This window comes from Myiozetetes cayanensis, unplaced genomic scaffold (genome assembly GCF_022539395.1).
Source record: "Myiozetetes cayanensis isolate MyiCay16 unplaced genomic scaffold, myiCay2020 scf5-8, whole genome shotgun sequence".
In the NCBI taxonomy this organism is placed as follows: Eukaryota; Metazoa; Chordata; class Aves; order Passeriformes; family Tyrannidae; genus Myiozetetes; species Myiozetetes cayanensis.
The window spans coordinates 21,421,149-21,439,109 of record NW_026087742.1 but is presented as its reverse complement, the minus strand read 5'-3'; the positions used below and the strand labels follow the sequence as shown (position 1 = coordinate 21,439,109).

The following is a 17,961-nucleotide window of genomic DNA, read 5'->3' as shown; positions in this document are numbered from 1 at the left end:
TAGCCTTCTTGTGTTGGGGAAGACTTCTTACTATGTAAGTATTCCTGGGGAATCCTACTAAAATTGTTTTTCTGTTGCAGATCCATAGGAAGAAAGCAAATATGAACAAAGAGATCGTGTCTTTGCGGGACCTCAAGGTTTCTATTATTGATGAAATCAAGCATTTAGTGAAGGAATTGAAATCCATACAGGCAACCTTGGATTTGTCAGAACGTCTCCCTCTTCCCCTCATCCCTCAGCTACACCCAGATGAGGTTCCTGAAAAAAAATTTGAGTGCAACAGTGACATCCTCCAGAGGTTCAAAGAGGAGCAGGCCAAGGCAAAGCCCCAGGAGCAGCTGGAAGGGTCTGCCTCATTTCGTGCGTTTAGGCGTGGGTTTATTCCAGCTCCTTCAGCGGAGGAGATTGACCCCACAGCACAGGCTGCAGATACACAGCCGGTGAACCCAGCATCGCCTGTGGGCACAGAGCAGCAGCAGGGGTTTGAGACTGAGAAAGCAGAGCCAACAGAACTGGAACTGGAAATTTTAAAGAGGGAGAAGATAAAAAATCTATACTTGCAGGAGACCTTGATTAAAAAGGTAGGAAATCAAAAGCTATTTTTGTCAGATTAAACAAGCCCACTGGATCAAAAATAAAACCAAATCCCTTTCTGTCTCATCATTGCAGCTATTCTTACCTTTCTGCTTTCCGAAGTTAAAAAAAAAAATATCTGTTGCAAATTTGCATTGTAAATCAGTATAAATCCATAACTGTGACCTGTGGGATGACTATTATAATTTGATCTTAGATTTCTTATTGATTGTTCTATGAAACTATGGGCAAAAAAACTCAAGTAAAATGTTAGTACTTGAAAAATTACGAAGAGTGTTAAAAAAGGAGCATCACTACAACTTTGTAGATTCATGGTGTTCTCAGCTCTTAAATAACTGTAGTCCCAACTCTTTGGTCTCAAAAATTATTTTGTAGGATTAGAAAAGGTGCGAAAGAGTAGCCAAAATGATTAGTCATGGAAAAGCATCTTTTAAAGGTACATCTAAATGGATGAAATATCTTTGGCCTGCAAAAAGGGCAACTGAAACAGTGGTAGAGATGCAATAAAATTATGAATAGCATAGAAAAGCAGAGTGGGAATCATCTCTTAAAAGAAGAAGAGGTATCAAATCAAATGGTCACACAGAAAGCTTGAAGCATGCAAATGGAAATAGTTTTCCTATCCAACAGTAGCTAAGCTTTGAAACGCAGTGTTAGGATGTGGGGGAAGCCACAGTTTGATAAACTTTGGAAGAAAAATCCATTCAAAGCTGTTGAACACAAGCATACTGCTTCAAGCTCAGGATGTCCCCCAGTCAGAGTCTAGGAGGGTATGGAGAGGAGTGTACCAGAGGTACACCCATTTGCTCCATTTCTTGCTGTCTTTTCTCTAACTTCTGCTACTGGCCATTGATTCTTTGGTCCTCCCCAACACAGATGCTCTTGTATTCATGCATATGAATGTTTTGAGGGAATATCCAAATTCTGCTGTGACTATCACATATATGTAAGTTAATGTTGGCAGGTGCTAGTACTGATTTAAGTGTAAATGTTTAAGGAAGAGCTGGCCTATATTCCAAAAGAAGTCTGTCAAGGCAGAAGACTTATTTATTGCTACATAAACTACTGTAAACTACAGACTACTGTAAAGCATTCTATGAAGAATAAAATATTTTTGGGGTGGAGTGGAATGCAATGAAAGATTCCTGTGAATCTCTGGTGATTGTTTTACTATAAAGCTGAGAATGAAGAAACATTTGGGGTTAACCTTGTCTTTCTAAGTGCTTCAGTAATCCATAAGAAATAGCATGCCTGAGTTGTTGATTTGGCAGAGAATTTTCCCCTTTGCTCCTTTCTCTAGATTTACATGTCTAGCTCCACTCATAATACTTTTCCTATTCCTGGTTTGACTCTCATGTGCTTCCAGATCAACATGCTGGTGATCAACTTTGATGCTGAACTTCGCCTTTTGCGGCACAAGAAGCTGAAGATGGATGTGCAGATGAAAAATGCTGACCTGCGCTGTATCACGTGCTGTGAAGAGCTGCTTATCCTGAAGAAACTTGAGAAACATGAGAACCTTCTCCAGGAGCGAATTTACACCCTCATCAGTGAACAGGAGGCCACACAAGTAAATAGGCCACGTATCTCTAGATTTAATGGTACTGTTAATACATGGGTTGAAACAAAAGCAAGCCATAAAGTAAATGGTGGCATGCTTTTGTTTCATTTCAGCACTGATCCAGTGTCTAGTGCTAGATTTTGAAAACCAAGAAACTCTTGATAATCAGATCAACCTGGGATGGTCACATTTAACTTCAAATACTTAATCTTTTCATAATCTTAACATTTGCATTTTAATAAGTACTTCATGATGTGGCATAAGTGACAAATCATATGCTTTAAGAACATGCTCCTAGGTGTTGCTTGATTGAACCATGGGTTTTAAGAGAGAAAGATGAGTTTTGCATATCCAGATCTTCACAGATGCATCATATATACATACCCATGGGTGTACCTTTTAACTGAAGTAGGTTTTTTTGTTTCTTTAGCAAGAATTGAAGAGCTACCTTGCAGAAATGGAGGATAAAAAGTGTGAGATTTTAAAGCTTCGGGAATGTAAGAAAGCTCTTTATGCCAACTTCCAAGCATCCCTTGGAGAAGACAATGAATTTGCCCATTTTCTTACCAAGGTTCTGAAGAAGAAAATCGAGTGTGTGGAAAAAAAAGAAGTAGGAAGAGAAGCAGGTTGGAGATTCTGTTCTTTTTGTTTTATGTCTGTGTGGTCAAGCAAATGTCTCTCAGTCTATCTGGGGCCCTGAGTACATGCAGCACTTAACTCAGTTCGAAAACCCATGGATCAGACCTACCCATATTTGTTTGTATACTGACAACATGTTCTATGGCAACCATCCTGAATGATAACAATGCTGTAATCCAGTTTCTAACATGACTACAGTTGGTCTGATGATAGGTCCTGCAGTTTACTTCCTAGAAGTCAATATTGGTGACTGATAATTGGTAAGAAGAAGAGGCAAAGCTTTAAATAGGTATTTCCTAGGCTGTACCAACGGTAGCTATGGATAAGTGATTAGTCTGTCACATTCATGACATTCTGCTTTAATCTGTCCATTGACTAATGAGAGATCATAAACCTAATCTGCAGTCACCTATTAGTCACAGGACTAGACATATTACAAAAGGATTTAATTTGTCTTAGTGACTCAGTTTTACACTGTTAAGGCTAGGCAGCCTTACTGAGCTAAAATACTTGTGCTCTTCCTGACTTGGCTTTTGATTTCAAGTGGGACATGATTAGCAAAAAGTGCAGACAACAGTGATGCTCCATATTTTGCTTGGCTGATTAGTCTCTGTAGTAGAATGCTAAATCCACAAGGTTTAAATTCATGGCATGTACAGAGAGGAAACATTGAAGGAAGTCCAAAAAATATGCCTGTGTCTATGCCTTTGCCAGTAGTAGGTGATCTCTCTCCTTCTTCCTTTTCCCCTCTTTTTTCTTTTCTGTGAAATCATCAGATCAGTGCAATAGGCACAAGATGCCTGGATTCACCCATTACCAGGATGATCTTTCATGGATTATTGGGATTGTGTTAACCAGCACAGTGGCATAATGCACAGCTGGTGGGTCTGGAGGTGTTTTGCAAGCCAGCATTACTGTCTGTTTCTTTCAGATGAAGAAGATGAAAATGAAGAAGAGGATGATGAAGAGTCTGACTTGAGGACTGATGAAGAAAATTCTGGATCTGAAGATGAAGTCTTTGATGACTCTGTTTGCCCAGACGGTACCTAAGCCTTTATTTCCTTGCATTGACTGATTGTTTAGCTTTAGGGACAGTAGTGTGTATTTAAAAAGAAAACACAGAATTTTTTATTTTTCACTGCATATTAAAGCCCTGAAGGGCTGGAATGTGTGTGCCCCTCCTGAGTGCAGTGTTTTTCCCCAGGAAATCTCAGTGAAGATAATGAAACAGCTGGTAGTGTAGGGTACTCTAATGAAAAATTTTGGAGAAATAAAACTTAACTTAGCTAGCACTAAGAGTTAATTATTTTGTATAAAGAACCACTCACCATTTCATGGCTGTTTTGTGGAGAACAAAGTCTCCTATCAGGAGTGGAGCTGTAGCAAGGCTGTAGCTGCTCTCAAACCTGCTGCCTGACCTAGCTGGATCCTTCCCTGTTCAGGGAACTTCTGAGGTGACTCTGCCACGCTGTTAATTGAAGCTCTTTGTTACCACCTCGTGGATTTATGTAGCAATTGCCTGTTGCTAGGCTGCTCTCATAAGGGTATCTGAAAAGTTGGGAGCTTTACTTTGCAAAATCCTCTTCATTCGTGCATTCACGAAAGGCAAGCAACTTCTGCCCCGCTTTTTTTTTTGTAAGAGTTTAAATAATTTAGGGTGTTGTTTTTTAAAAAAAATCTTTGGTTGATATGTCAATGACCATGTAACAACGCTGCTTCATTTTTAAGTTAGAACTTACTAACTGTTCACCTTACTTTTTTTTTAATTGGATTTTAATAGCGTTTCCACAAATAGAATTTTTTATTAACTCCTCATTAATCTCATTTTTCAATGAAATGTTGGGAAGAAATGAAGATTTTTACTTTTTATTTAAAAAGTCCAAATTGCTAATTTAATAGGGAAATTACATGTTGCATTAGCCTCTTCATACTTGTCTATTCACGTGTCACTTTTTTGACCTTTATTATTTGCCTCTTTTTTATTATTTTGCCTGCTGATTTGGGCATAATTATTCACTTGATTAGTATGACTGAAATCACAGTGTTATATAGAAATTCACAGGTCTTCCTTACCATGAAACAAATGAAACAGGTCCTGTGAACCACAGCTTTGTTTACAAATAGAATTTGTATACAACTGAATTCTACAGCAAAGTTCATAATTTATAGAGAAGGGTGCTATGGATAAAAAACTATGTGTTCACATAATTGAAGAGTTTAGTGTAACATGTATTAATTACTGGGACTGCATTACTTAAAAAAGCTAATTTTTGAGCACTTGGCTTTAATGCTGGCTTTGATGTATTTAACCTGACTTCTGAAAACAAACTTACTGAATATAAAAAAAAAAAGATCCATCCAAGACCTTTACCACCTCATGGAGGAATTTGGCCCACGGGATTTGTGGTCGAGAAAGCTCTAGAGAACCAAAACCCTGATCGTTTTATTAAGGGGAACACTGGGCAATGTGCACAGCAGGAGAAGCTACCAGCTCCAGCCAGTAACTATAGAGCAAAAAGGGCAACTTAGAGCAGTCATAATGGAACTAAGCTATTCTTTGGCTGTTTCCTCCTCAGACTGCGACGAGGCACTCTTCCTAAACACCCTCCAGCTCCGGCAGCAGCGGTTAGACATTGAGAAAGCTTTAGCAGAGGAGAAGAAAATTGCTGCTGACCTCAGAAAGAAATATATTGCCTTGGCCGAAAAGGTATTGCAGTGTTTTCTTAGCAAGCATTAGCATGCTCCACTGAAGATGTTGTGCAAGTGATTTTGGCTAAGATTTATAAACAAAATCCTAAGCCTTTGAGAGGCCTCCGTTTGGGTAGAGGTGTCTGTGTTAGCAGGAAGCAGCTCAACATGGGTCACCTGTTCTCCTGAAAAGGGGGAATCGAGGTGGTTCAAGCTTAGCTCCTAGGAGGCTGAATCCAGGTTTTAGGTCCAGTCCCTTCCCAGCTATTTAGCCATCATGCAGTAGCAAAAGCTGGATTCTCTGGGTTGGATGAAACACCTGGTGTAGCCTGGCCTATCCTCTGTGCCTGTGTATGGGGATGGAGAGATTGAAGAATACTTATCCTAACGCAAATGTAGGTTAAAATAAATGCATAAAACTGCTATTGTTCCATTTATTTATTTTGCTTTTAATTATTTTCTTTTGCTCTTTGTCACAGGTAATCACTGAATAAACTCTTTTGATGCAAATTTTCCTTATAGCTTTTTTTAACTCCTGCATTCACTAAGACATTTGATTTACATTAATTCAAAAATATCTTCATATGAAGGGTTATCCGGGATAGAGAGAGTGTGCTACCAAAATAACATTATGCAAGTCTTTCTTTCATTGTGTCTCAAAAATGTTCCATCAAATATGCTTAACTTACAACATTTTTTGTTTAGTTTTTAAAGGCTTTCTTAAGTGCCAGCTGCCACATATTCACCCTGGGGTCTGACATTTGAGTCTGAATTGTTTCTTTCTCATGCAGAATCAATAAGCATTTCCAGGCATAACACAATAAAAATTATCTTGCAGGCTCTGTTGATCTACAAGTATTTTAGATGTTAAACAAAGCAGCTGTCTCTTGATATGTACAGGGCTTCTCTAAGGAGACATTTATAGGTGCACATGTGTACAGATGTATTCAGGTTAGAATACTGCTTGAATATATAGATGAGCCTCGTGTTTGTCTGTGAAACCTATCACATGTAATAAAAAAAAGAAAAAGAGCATTTTTTTCTATACTTCTTTCACTTTGGTTGAGGAACTCTAACAGAAACTTGCTACCTTGTATATTTTGAGTACTACAGGATTTTGCTGTCCACCATTTGTCTTTCTGCAGGAAAAAGAAGTGGAAACCAGTCTGGATACAACAAAGAGGGATCTGGAGATCTTTCAGTGGGAAAAGCTGCAGAGACTGAATGAGCTGTATGTAGCTGTGCCTTTGAAACTCCATCAGGTAATTCAAGATGTTGTGCATCTGCAGGTGCAGAATGGCCTGTGTACATATAAACAATGGTGTTACTGTTCTTTGGGGCCCTTAGCTCCTGATTCACTGTACTCTCCTGGGAGTGAAATGCCATTAAGTGAACTTCATGCTGCTATTTCCTCTAGAATTCTTTTTTTTCCCCTTCTCCTGGACTGACAGAAATGAGGTAAGGATAGACAGGTTGGTCTATTGCTGAAATGTGCGTAGTCTTCAGGTGCTTTATAGGTTTGCCATGGTATTTTCTTTCAGGTCCTTACCTACTGATTTTCTCCTGGAAAAATAACCAAAACCCACCCCCAAAAAAAGCAAACCAAAAAAGCCCAAAATTATTAAACTCAAGTGAGTTCTGCCCAATTCAATAATGTTGGATTGGATACACTGCATTCGTTTATACAGCTGTGAGCACAGGGAAGATAAGTAGCAAATTAAGAGGAAAACTAATGACAGTACTGTTATTTCATCTGGGCTGAATCATGTCCTCAGAGAGAGAAGATAGGCCTCTGCCTGTTAGTGCCTGTGTACTTCTGAGGCAAGCTCTCTCCACTTGTTCTATCTCCCATCATTAAAAGGTTGATAATAAAGACAGGAGAGTCTAAGGCCTGACTGTGCAATCCTGCAGCTCCCAGATAATTCAAAATTACAGCTGACAGGGAGTGCCTTACTCCCCCTTTGTTCCAGGGGCCTTTGAAAGGTAGACAACTTTATGTGTAGGCTGTTGTGGTAGATCTAAAAGTGGTGTTTCAGCTTTGCTGGCCCAAAACATGAGTTGTGCCCACACTTACTATTATCTCCCTCATTAGTTCTCTATTGCTCACACATTAGTTACCCAGAGAGACCACCAGCACCCTTAATAAGGAAAGTCACCTTAATAAGTAAAGTCAGCCTTGCTTATTTGTGGCCGTTTCTTGCAGGTGCAGTGCTTGGTTGATGGGCAGATGCCCAGTGACTTCTCCCAGGCTTTGGTATTTACCAGTCAGTCCTTGGAGTACCTGCAGAAGAGAGTTGTGGACTTACGTAATGAGAAGATAATGCAAAGGGAGCATTATAAGAAGGCCCGGGAGAAACACAGGCAGCTTGTCCAGGACAAAAAGGAGATGGAGACAGAGATTCGACGTGAGTAACAGAGACTCTGAACTACACAGCGTGCTAATGCTCATTCTGTCCCCCTCACTGGGTGTGGGTAACTCACCACGTGTCTGTCTCTGTACTTGCATAGGCTGTGTGAAATAATTTGTGACGTTAGTATAAGTAGAGTTGTCTGAGATGAGACACTGGAAGTCTGGATACATGATTGCTATTTCTGGTTGTAAACCAGAACTCCTAGGAAGAAAGTTGCTTCCCCAAAGCTATGTAAGCTTTTTTTGGTGATTTCCTCCTCTGTGTAACATCAGAAGAATGAAACAAGCCCTATTCAAAACACTTTCCCAAGGTGTCTAGCACCACCAGACCTGCAGAGGCCCTATATAGTCTGTGGTGTGGGACTGGCTTACTAGGACTGGCTTAGAGCGTGGCTTGGTGACCACACAGGCATGATCATGGTCAAGGACAAATGGCAATACTCAATTGTGAGCTTTGTGTGGTTTTGTGTGAATTATTTATTACAAAACAAATACCAAAGAGCTCAGACAAAAAGCTAGGGAAAGGCAGAAATTCTTATTAACCAACAGTGCTGCCATTTGTGCCCCTCTGTTAGGACTGGAAGAGAAGTGCAATCATCTGATGATGGAGAAGTTTGGTCGGCTGGTTGATTTTGAAGCAGTTCAAGCACACTCTGTTAACATACCCATGGAGGACATGAAAGTGAAAATAATGGAGAAAGAATATGAACATTACCTGGATCTGAAAAAGTGGGAGGTAAGGAGGAAGGAAATGAGGAAGACACATGTTGTGATGATCAGTTAAGGCCTCATTTCCCTGGGGCTGAATAGTTACACTAAAATCTTTTGTGAACATGCTCATGTTTGATTTTTTTCACTTGTCATTAATAGAATATAATATCCAATTTCCCATCATCTTTCCTACCTCTTCTCCCGTTGTTGATGCACATCCTATTTTCTCATGGACATAGTTGATGATCTCTTTGTTTTACTTTCCTCAGATGCATTTTTCTGCTTCAGTCCCCATGCGAAGTTCTTCCAGAGTGCTTTTCTTTGGTTCTCAGGTGGTATTCAGCACCTGCAGCCTTCTCCCACTGCCTTTGGTGACAAACTGTTTGAGTACAGGGCAAGCCCTGGCTCATGCCTGGGATGCCAGTCTGTGCAGTCTGGAAAGTTCACGTCTCTATCTGGGGGAGCCTAAGGCTCAGCTACTGTGCTGCAAGCAGGCAGCATGCTTATGCTGCCCTTACAGAAGGGCATGGAAGGGTACAGGAGTGCTATGTACCTAATGGCTTTCTCTTTCCCACACTTTTGCCTAACTGCTTTAGTTACTTAGGCATTTGCAATATATATATATATATTTAAAGATGATAGATTGCACTAAAGATACTGTGGGATCAGGTGGTGTGTGCAGGATCAGTCTGTTGTTTACATGTCTTCTGTGACACATTGTGCCTAACACTTCTTCCCCACTTCACACTTTTTGTCCTCTCTCATCCCCACTCAACATTTTACATCTTTCCAGGAAAGAATCTTAGAACTGCAGCAGCAGCTAATGAATGTGACAAAGGAAAACACCACCAAGCTGTTGCAGCTGGACAAGTTTTGCCGGGAAAAGCATCAACTTGAAACTAAGCTGGATTCACTACCAAATGATCTGGTAAGCGTCTTAGCTGCTGTACTACATGCAGGTTTGGGACTGTTCAGAAATGGGTTAAGGGGGATCACCTGGCCCTCAGCAGCTGTCTGGTCTTGCATCCTGCTCTGTCATTTGGGCTAACAGTGGGACAGGAAGAATGGCTGCTCCAGGTCTTGTAGAAAGGGAGAGGAATGAGCTGATCCTGAAGAAGCCATACCTTGGCATTTCTGCAATTTCTTACTTAGCTGCTTTCTAAGACTGAAACAAATTCATCTTCTTTCTAATGAAAATATGCCTTGCAGGAATTAAAAAATATTCCTTTGTTATGTGGAAACACTCATGTAACAAAATGTTCCAATGAAAAGTGGGTTTATTGCTCGGTACTAGGGAATAAGGCAGCCATCTGTGACAGCCTAAGTTAGTGGTCCCTCACTCTTACCTTTCCAGTAGTTCTCACTACGGAACTGAGAAATCATGGAGATGTCTTGCTTCTTGGAAAGGTTCACTTTCCCCCATGAAATAGATTTCCACTATTCATCCCCATGTTTTATAGGAGCCATTTCTTTCCTTTCCATACAGGGAGCAGAATTTCAGGGCACCCAAACAACGGACGTGAAAGAGAGAGGCAGGCTGGAGTCACGGCTCCTGCGCATGGCTCATGACATAGCCCTTCTGAAAGACGAGATCAATCTGGGCAGAAAAAGTGGGTTCTGAAAAGAAGACCTTGCTTTCCTTAGCAGGAAAGGTGGGTGCCTCTTTCTACACCTTTTACCACAGGACTGAGGCTCCAATTGAAGCATTCCTTGTTCTTACACCAGCAATGGTAATTAACAATCCAAGTCGACCTTAAAATTAACTGTGGCAGCAGTCATGCCTGGAGTGAGGAATTGTTTTGGCTACACAGGGGTTAGCTGTAAAGGGTTACGTTTGTTTCCTCTGTCAAAATATGACTGCAGCAACAGATATGGAATAAAAAATTGCAAATAAAACTGTTATCAGTCTACTGGAGAGACTTGCAATGGACAGGTGCCCTGTGTGTGTGTGCCTTATGTTTATGTCTTCTCTTCAAAGAAGTGGCTGTGGAAAGCTGGATCAGAGTTTCACGTGGGAAAATACAGCTTTGGTACCTTGTTCTCAAAAATGGTAAAAGAGGCCTGCCTTAAGTGTGCATTTGTTATTGCTGAGCATCCCAGCAGGAATGGCACTGCTCTGCTAACTGAGCTGGTTAGTTAAGGAAAGTGCTATTTACTGGGAGAAAGCAAAGGGGAGCTTTTTTTCCTGAGGGCCTGTGGTGCTCAGAAGGGTATGGAGCAGTAGAAAACTGCACTGCAGTGCAAGATGTCGCATTTACCTGGCATGAGGAGGGTACAGCAAATGTAAAGTCAGCTTGTAACTCCACTTGCACCTGCCTGATCAGAGTGAGAGAGCCAGGCTCAGTGTGTTTTCAGGACTTACTCTTTTTTGCCTCTTGCATTTAGTATGGTGACAGCATGTGATCATTTACAGCACTTACCCATACTAAGAAAACTTCTTCACCCCCAGGGCAAAGGGGTTGTGCTGCACAGGTCTTACAGTGCAAGGCTTCTGAGGGTGCTGGGGAACACTTGGGGGTTGTTGCTCTTTTTTAATTGAATAGATTGGACAACCTATTGTCAATCTATTGACAAGCTACTCTTGCTGTTCCTCCCCGCTCCCTGCCTTTTGCCACTGGTCTTTGCATCTCTGTCTGGTTCCTTTGTTCAGGGTCCCTTCTGGGAGGCACCCACTCGAGCTGTTATGGTGTTGTTGCACCGTAACTAAAGTACTTTAAAGAATCTGAGACTCGGCTTTGGGGAATCCAGAGTTGAGCCAGTAAGGGAGACTTGTCTGACAGTGTGAGTGGGGGGTATGCAGAGAGTCAAGAGGGGCACCTGTTGCCTCACTGGAGCTGCCTACTAGGGAGAGGCTTCGGTCCCAGCAGTTAAAGTCTTGGGCGGAGGGAGCGTGACTGCCAGAGTGTCTCCCGGATGCTCAGAGAGGAAAGTTTCCTTAACAGTCCCTTTGGAGCTGCTGAGCATCCCGTGTTTCCGTAAGCAAAAAGTCACCCTTATCCACATGCTGAAAGTTCCTGAAGCTGGAAAGCCACAGGATGGGGGAGGGGGTAAAGGAGACAAGACTGGCAGAGATTTGAGTATCAGGCTGCCTCTCTCCATCACCAAACCCATGCAACTAATCCAGTTGCAAGTCCTCTAGCTATGCTCCTCACTAGAAGTTTCATGTCACTTAACTGGCACAGGTAGGAGCTGTCCTTCTTCTGAGCTCAGCATTAAGGAGATTTCACCTTGGTGGCTATTTGCAAAACTAACTGCAGGAAAATGTCACCATTCCCCAGGTGTCCTGCTTGCTATATGTCTGCAAGTGAAAAAGAAGAGAAGGCTCATTCTGTGTGAGGAATTAGCATAAAGCCAGGCACAGCAAAGACTAAAGCCTTTATTTGAGATGTTAAAGCGTGGTTTGTCTTTACAGATAGGCAGCTGCAGATGGCGTGTACGTGAAGGGTTGTTTAAGTTGATCAGGCAGAGTGCGTAACTCCAGTCCATTCACAGGAGTGTGTTCCTGGAACAAACCTTCCTGTAGGGGACAGGAAAAGACCTTTTGTGAAGCCCTCGCTGCAAGAGGGTGCTCAACCTTGGTGGTGGCAGCTCTGTTAGGACGTGCGTCCCGCAATGTCTCTGGTCCAGCTGTTGCAATCCTGTGCTCTGAGGAACAGCCGGTGCCACGGAGAGCTGCTGCTTTGTTTCCCAGGTCCTCCTGTGACCTTGCTGAAGATGCCTTCTGTCTCCATAGCATTATAAAAGGCACATATACATCTATATACAAGTGCATAAATATATAAATAGGGGTGTTATACAAAAATAAATACACTTTCTCTTTCTCTCTTTAGAATAAGTCTTTTGCAAAAGGCAGCTTGGTCCCTAGCTGGAGGGAGGGTGAGTCTCTAAGGGTCTCAGTGGTGGTGGGCTGCTGTTCAGGTGTCTCGGTAGATCCTGACCCAAAGATGTGATCACTGGGTTCTGGGAATGGAGATCTCCTCTGGACTGGCAGCACTCTAGTCTTTCTACCTCTTCAACTGGCACTAGGCCTAGGCAGCAAGGGCTTCCTGAAAGGGAAAGGAGAAAGAAATAATTATAGTGCATGATGAAATGAGAGATGAGATGGGAGGGTTTTAGTTAAGAGTTCACTTTATAAGGAGGGGTACTCTGATCAAAGAGGAAGATGTGCATTCTGAAAATCTATACGGGAATTCAATCCCATGACTGCACAAAACAAGTCAGATCCATACTACAGGTGTTGATCAATGGATCAGGTCCTAGGGAGATGGATTCACATAATTTGAACACAAGCAATCAGAAATGCTTTACAGTAAGATTTCCCTTCAAGATCAGCTTCAAATGATGAGATGAAGGAGGCATGGATTTTTCCAAAGTGTTCTACAACTGACCTTGGTGGAACAAGGTGTCCCGTCGAGGATCCAGGCTAGGGCATCCCACTTTGTTTCCCATTACTGGATGATGGAGGCCAACAAAGTGCTCTTGAAGGTGAGGACACTCATCTTGTTGCTGAAGAAGCTGGTGGGTGGAGTCATCTGGAAGACTGTAGAGGAAAGAGCTGTCTTCTGTTCTTGAGCTGGGCAATCTGGGATGACAGGCAAGGAGGTTTGGTACTGTTAACAGATCTTTCCTCCTTGAGAAAGATTACCTGTGTAACAGCCAGCTGCATCAATGCAGTGACACACAGCATTCCTAAGTGAGGGGAAGAAATGGGAATCTACTTGTGAGATGGGAATGAGGTTATGGGACCTGGTATCCCTGATCCAACAGCTAGTGAGTGCCCCAGGAGCTAGGAGAAGTAGTGCCTCACAGGGAACATGGTAATAGAGACATCTGAACAATGAGACACAAAGCACCCCCAACTGAAATCCAGGACAGATTCTGGGGCAGCTGTTTATCAGCATCCAGCCATAGCTGTTTGCTTCTATTGTCCTGCTTTTTGGTCTCCCATTTAGGAGTAGGAGGAGGAAAAGGCGGCAGGGGAAGTAGGTCTTGGCCACCTCTACAATTAAATTATTCCTCCCAGAAATCATGAGAGGAATGAGCTTTACAAGAGAATTTGGACCAAGAAGGCCTAGTGCTGGAGCATGGATTTGTTTCCAAAATGAATTGGGACAGATGGGAATGTATTGAGGGCAATCTTTTGTGAGCATGTAGTCTTGTGGGTCCCAGTGTTCCATCCATCCCCTCCAGAAGCCAGGACTAACCTGGAGGGCTGGTAGTCTTGCTGGGCATTCCCATTTTGCAGCACTCTTGCCTGCAGCAAGGCGTTGGTCTCCTCATGTGTCTGGAAGGACAGAGAAGGATTCTTGGAGCAATAGCACATTAAGAAGCAGGTGCCGTTATTTGCGAGTAGGAACCCTGGGGCAAATTGGTGAGGCTCTTTTGGCAGACGGCAGAGAAAGCTGAAACTGTTTATTTTGCTACAGCGGACAGTGAAACTGAGCACTGAAAAACTCACTTCACACTTACTGCTGAATCAGTAGGGGACAATAACTAATTTATAGTCTCTGCTGTGGCATTGTCTTGGCCTGTGTTACTCTTTACATGCAGAGTCCTCAGCATTGTCAGTCCCTGTGAGCTTTGCTAAGGAGAAACAGGAACCTCCTCCAGACTTAAGAGCCACTGCCCCAAGAAACCACCCATTCACCAGTGTTTTGGAGACCTTCCTGTTCCCCCCCATGTCTCAGGCTCCACTGCAAAGGAGAAATCTCTTTTAAAAAGCCAGTGTCACTTCTACACACCGCAAAGTGTGGCAGCCACATCTGGAGAAGCCCTCCCCCTGCAACCATGGCCTCCAGCTCATGTCAAACCAGCTCTTAACCACAGGTGTGGACATACCGGTGGCACTTCATCTGGGCTGTAATCTCGGGGCTTGGTGCTTGCATACCCCACTCCTGAGGAGGGGCAGATGCCATTCAAATGTGCCCTGTTGGCGTAGGGCTGCCCGTTAACGTAGGGGTGTCCATTGGCACGAGGAGCAGAGATGCCCCTCAGCGGCACCATGGTGTACTGGCAGGATGAGACCAGCAGCCCAGCTCCTGGAAAGCCCATGTCGATGGTTTGCTCTGGAGAGGGAAGAAAAAGGAAGTCTGAGGGAAAAATCAGAGGTAAAGTTGAGCTTCTTGAAGCTCAGCAGGGATAGGGGTTAGGCTATCCTATCAGGAAGCTGTTTTGGCACCCCAAGCACCCTTGGAGCCAAATGGTTGAAAGGGGCCCTAAACAACTGGCAATGGAGTCCCCTTTTGCCCCTAGTCCCTGAGGTTCCTTTTCAAAAAGGTAAGCAGGACAAGGACAAACTGGCCTTTGTCTTTATGGGGTTCCACAAAGCATCCAAGACTTGCCCTCTGCCCACCCTTTCCCTGCTTCCCAGAATGTGCAGCCCTCACATTTTGGGCGTTTGACCCAACTACACCCAGGGTCAGATCTAACCCACAGGCAAAGCATATCTTGTAAATTAGCCCTCAAGAAAGAACCCTTACTCTGCTTGGACCAGGCTCTCCAAAGGCAAAAGGGGATGAAAGCCACGATGAGGAGTACAATAGAGCCCAGCACAACGCCTACAATCAAGTATGGCAAGTCACTGGAACGGGCCATCATGGCTCCTGTCCCCAGGCCACTGTGCCCACCACTGAGCGGGGGATGCTGCTGGGGGGGCAGCGTGGAGGGTGGAAGACGACCCGGCAGGCCAAGAGACTTCCGAGCTGCGAAGGGAAGAGAGAGTGAGCGTTAGACACAGACATGGCAGATGGAATAGCATCCCATTCCAGGCATTTCTGTGCTGCTGTGGAGGGGGCAGGCTATGGTGGCTTTAAAGAAGCACCCCTGGATGACAGGATTTCCTAGGCTGATGCACATTGCAATACAGACAAAATTCTCTGTGCTTCGTTTACAACTTTGCCAGATCTGCTTGTGGACTGCTAAAGCAAAAGCAAAAATGAAAACAGCTTCTCCAATACACACACTTGGACTCAATGCTATTCCTATCACGGCAGTGCAGCTGCTTGGAAGACAACACTGGGACCTGCTTCTAACCCAGTGCAGGAGTTTGGCACAGCAAGGAAAACAAAAGCTAACTACAACTCTGAGGGACAGTGATGGACTCTGCACACAGGGGTCTGTGAGTACTGCTGTGGGTACATACACATACTGATCAACAGCATGAACGACCCTATGTTTCTCTTTTCCCCAGTGCTGCCTCCATCACCTTGCCTGAGCTTGGATGACACACAGTAAGGCTGGGATGGTACTTCCCATGCTGTGCTCTGACAGCTGCAGGCAGGGAAGGCAGCAGGGCTGCACTCCCAGAGCTGCCCTGTGAAGCTGGTTTACCTTTGGTTTCGCAGATCATCACGTTGCTGAACTCGCTTTCGCCACCCTCATTGAAGCATTGCATCTTAATGTCATACGAGGTCTCTGGCTGCAGGTGGCTGATGGAGTGCCAGTACCGATCTCCTGAGGAGGGAACAAACACATGTGCCGTTAACTTCCTCAGGGAACACACAGCTGGCCCAGCTCTGCAGCAGTGCTAGGAAGAGTAGGCCCAGACAGCCGCTGCCTTTTGTGCACAGGGCTCCTTCTGGCTGTGCCATCTTCCAGAAGAAACCAACACATGGGACCAGTCTCTCAATTTCTCCTACCTTCCACCACGTCCTTCTTGTAGTCGCTGTCATTGTCACTGTCAGTGGGGCGGTAATAGATGTAAAATCCATGAATGGGAGTGTTGTTGTTGCTGGCTGGGATATACTGCAGAAAATGGGAGGGAGAGCAGAAATTAGTAGAGATGTCTGTGCTCCGTATTGTTCTAGGTGAGGAGCTATTTGGATAAGTGTGATGGGACAGGAAGAAAACCTAGGACAGGGATCTTCTTTGTGATGCACAGTAAGGGTTTCTGTACAAGAGCTCAGTGCTATTTTATACTCTCACTTTGCTTCTCTCAGGTAACAGACAAGCCATGAATTTGGGCCTGTCACCCCAAGCATCCAGTGCTCTGCTCCCTCTCAGCAGCCACAGCCAATGATTCAGAGAAAAAATTCCTCAACAGCAGTGACTCAGCTGGGCATGAGCAAACACATCATCTTGACTCCAGTAGGCTCATGGCTTCTAGATAAACTATGTCTTGCCACGAACCAGTGACCGCAGGAGTCTTGTGTTTCTGAAGACATCTCCCTTACTCCCTTACACACAGGGCAATACTGTCCCAGCTTCACATGTTCTTGCTGTCTTTCACACAGTATTTTATCAGCTACTGTTTGTGTTCAAATGAACAGCAGTGCCCATTCTGCCCTGTAGCAATTTCTGGCTAGAAGCAACTAGGAGAGAGGAGGGCAATGCATCCCTCTGAATAAGCTCTAAGCTGTTGAAAACACTTGGAGTTGAGCTTGTGATCCAAAAGATCGTGCTCACTCCTAAAAATACTCTGGGATGGACTGCTGTAAATGATTTTTAGAACTTAGGACTGCTATCCAGCAGGGAGAGTGAAGGACATATCTACTGGAAACTACTAGGACAGAGGTGCTAATGGATTCCAGGAATTTGGCCAGGAGAGCAAACAGCCACCCCATGTATTGCTGAACTGTGCTTGTTGATCAAAATGGTCAAGACCCTGAGGTTACCCACTGAAATCTTCCTGTATACAATGTTGGATTCAGGGGTTTCCTAGACCCTCTGACTTCCTACCCTTCTACGGGGCCCAAACCCAGTCCTCCTTTGGTGGAGACAGCTATTGGATCCCTGATCTATTTGTGCTGGTGACAGGCTCCACTGTGGCAACCTGGAAGAGGTGTAAGCTGGGCAAGTAGCTCCCACACACCTTCTTGCACACGCAGAGATCTCGGCCCCTACAAACCTTACCATCCACTTCAGCATGATGGTGGTCTCGTTGATGGCATCTGTGAAGGTGATGTACGGCCCAGCCACAGGGCGCTCGTAGACCCGGTTGCTGTACCCAGACACCACATATGGCCGAGACGCTGCACTGGGCTCACTCTCTCCCAGGATGTTCAGTGCCCGGACACGGAATTTATAGGATGTGCCTATGCGGAAAATAGGAAATAAAAGAGTTGCAGAGACTGGAGTCTTCCAAGACTTCCACTGTCAGCACAGGCCTGTCTGTGAGGAGGGGCTACATCTTGTCCAGAAGACAAAAAGCCTATGGGGAGTTTGTGACTGAGGTATAAACACTGAATGGCCACATTTCAGCCATGTTCTTGATGGAGCCTGTTTTTATTTGCCTTCCCCAATTCCTGTCTGGATGGTCTAAAGGTCAGGGAGCAGTTTTGGATTTGTGTGACGGTTAAGAGATGCCTGAAAGGATATCCTGACCTGCAAGCAGCTATGGAAAGGTCTTCTTTCTCTACTC

The 17,961-nt window shown here is 44.0% G+C and overlaps 2 protein-coding genes across 3 annotated transcripts in view; one reads left to right on the top strand and one right to left on the bottom strand.

The window, feature by feature from the left end:
- CFAP44 (cilia and flagella associated protein 44) overlaps positions 1-10,460 on the top strand; it is a 40,383-nt gene extending 29,923 nt beyond the window's left edge. Inside the window, 10 exon segments of the mRNA XM_050331246.1 lie at positions 81-581; positions 1,961-2,164; positions 2,586-2,781; positions 3,726-3,836; positions 5,371-5,501; positions 6,628-6,744; positions 7,686-7,887; positions 8,468-8,628; positions 9,397-9,531; positions 10,090-10,460. Coding sequence (XP_050187203.1) covers positions 81-581; positions 1,961-2,164; positions 2,586-2,781; positions 3,726-3,836; positions 5,371-5,501; positions 6,628-6,744; positions 7,686-7,887; positions 8,468-8,628; positions 9,397-9,531; positions 10,090-10,293 — 1,962 coding nt within the window. The 3' untranslated portion in view covers positions 10,294-10,460.
- A 1,972-nt stretch (positions 10,461-12,432) lies between these two features.
- BOC (BOC cell adhesion associated, oncogene regulated) overlaps positions 12,433-17,961 on the bottom strand; it is a 55,477-nt gene continuing 49,948 nt past the window's right edge. For both annotated transcript variants that reach the window (XM_050332138.1, XM_050332137.1), the window contains exons 12-19: positions 17,454-17,635; positions 16,241-16,346; positions 15,933-16,055; positions 15,083-15,304; positions 14,442-14,668; positions 13,808-13,887; positions 12,992-13,185; positions 12,433-12,649 (exon numbers count right to left, since the gene is read on the bottom strand). In XM_050332138.1, coding sequence (XP_050188095.1) covers positions 12,465-12,649; positions 12,992-13,185; positions 13,808-13,887; positions 14,442-14,668; positions 15,083-15,304; positions 15,933-16,055; positions 16,241-16,346; positions 17,454-17,635 — 1,319 coding nt within the window. In that variant the 3' untranslated portion in view covers positions 12,433-12,464. The remainder of the gene's footprint in view (positions 12,650-12,991; positions 13,186-13,807; positions 13,888-14,441; positions 14,669-15,082; positions 15,305-15,932; positions 16,056-16,240; positions 16,347-17,453; positions 17,636-17,961) is intronic.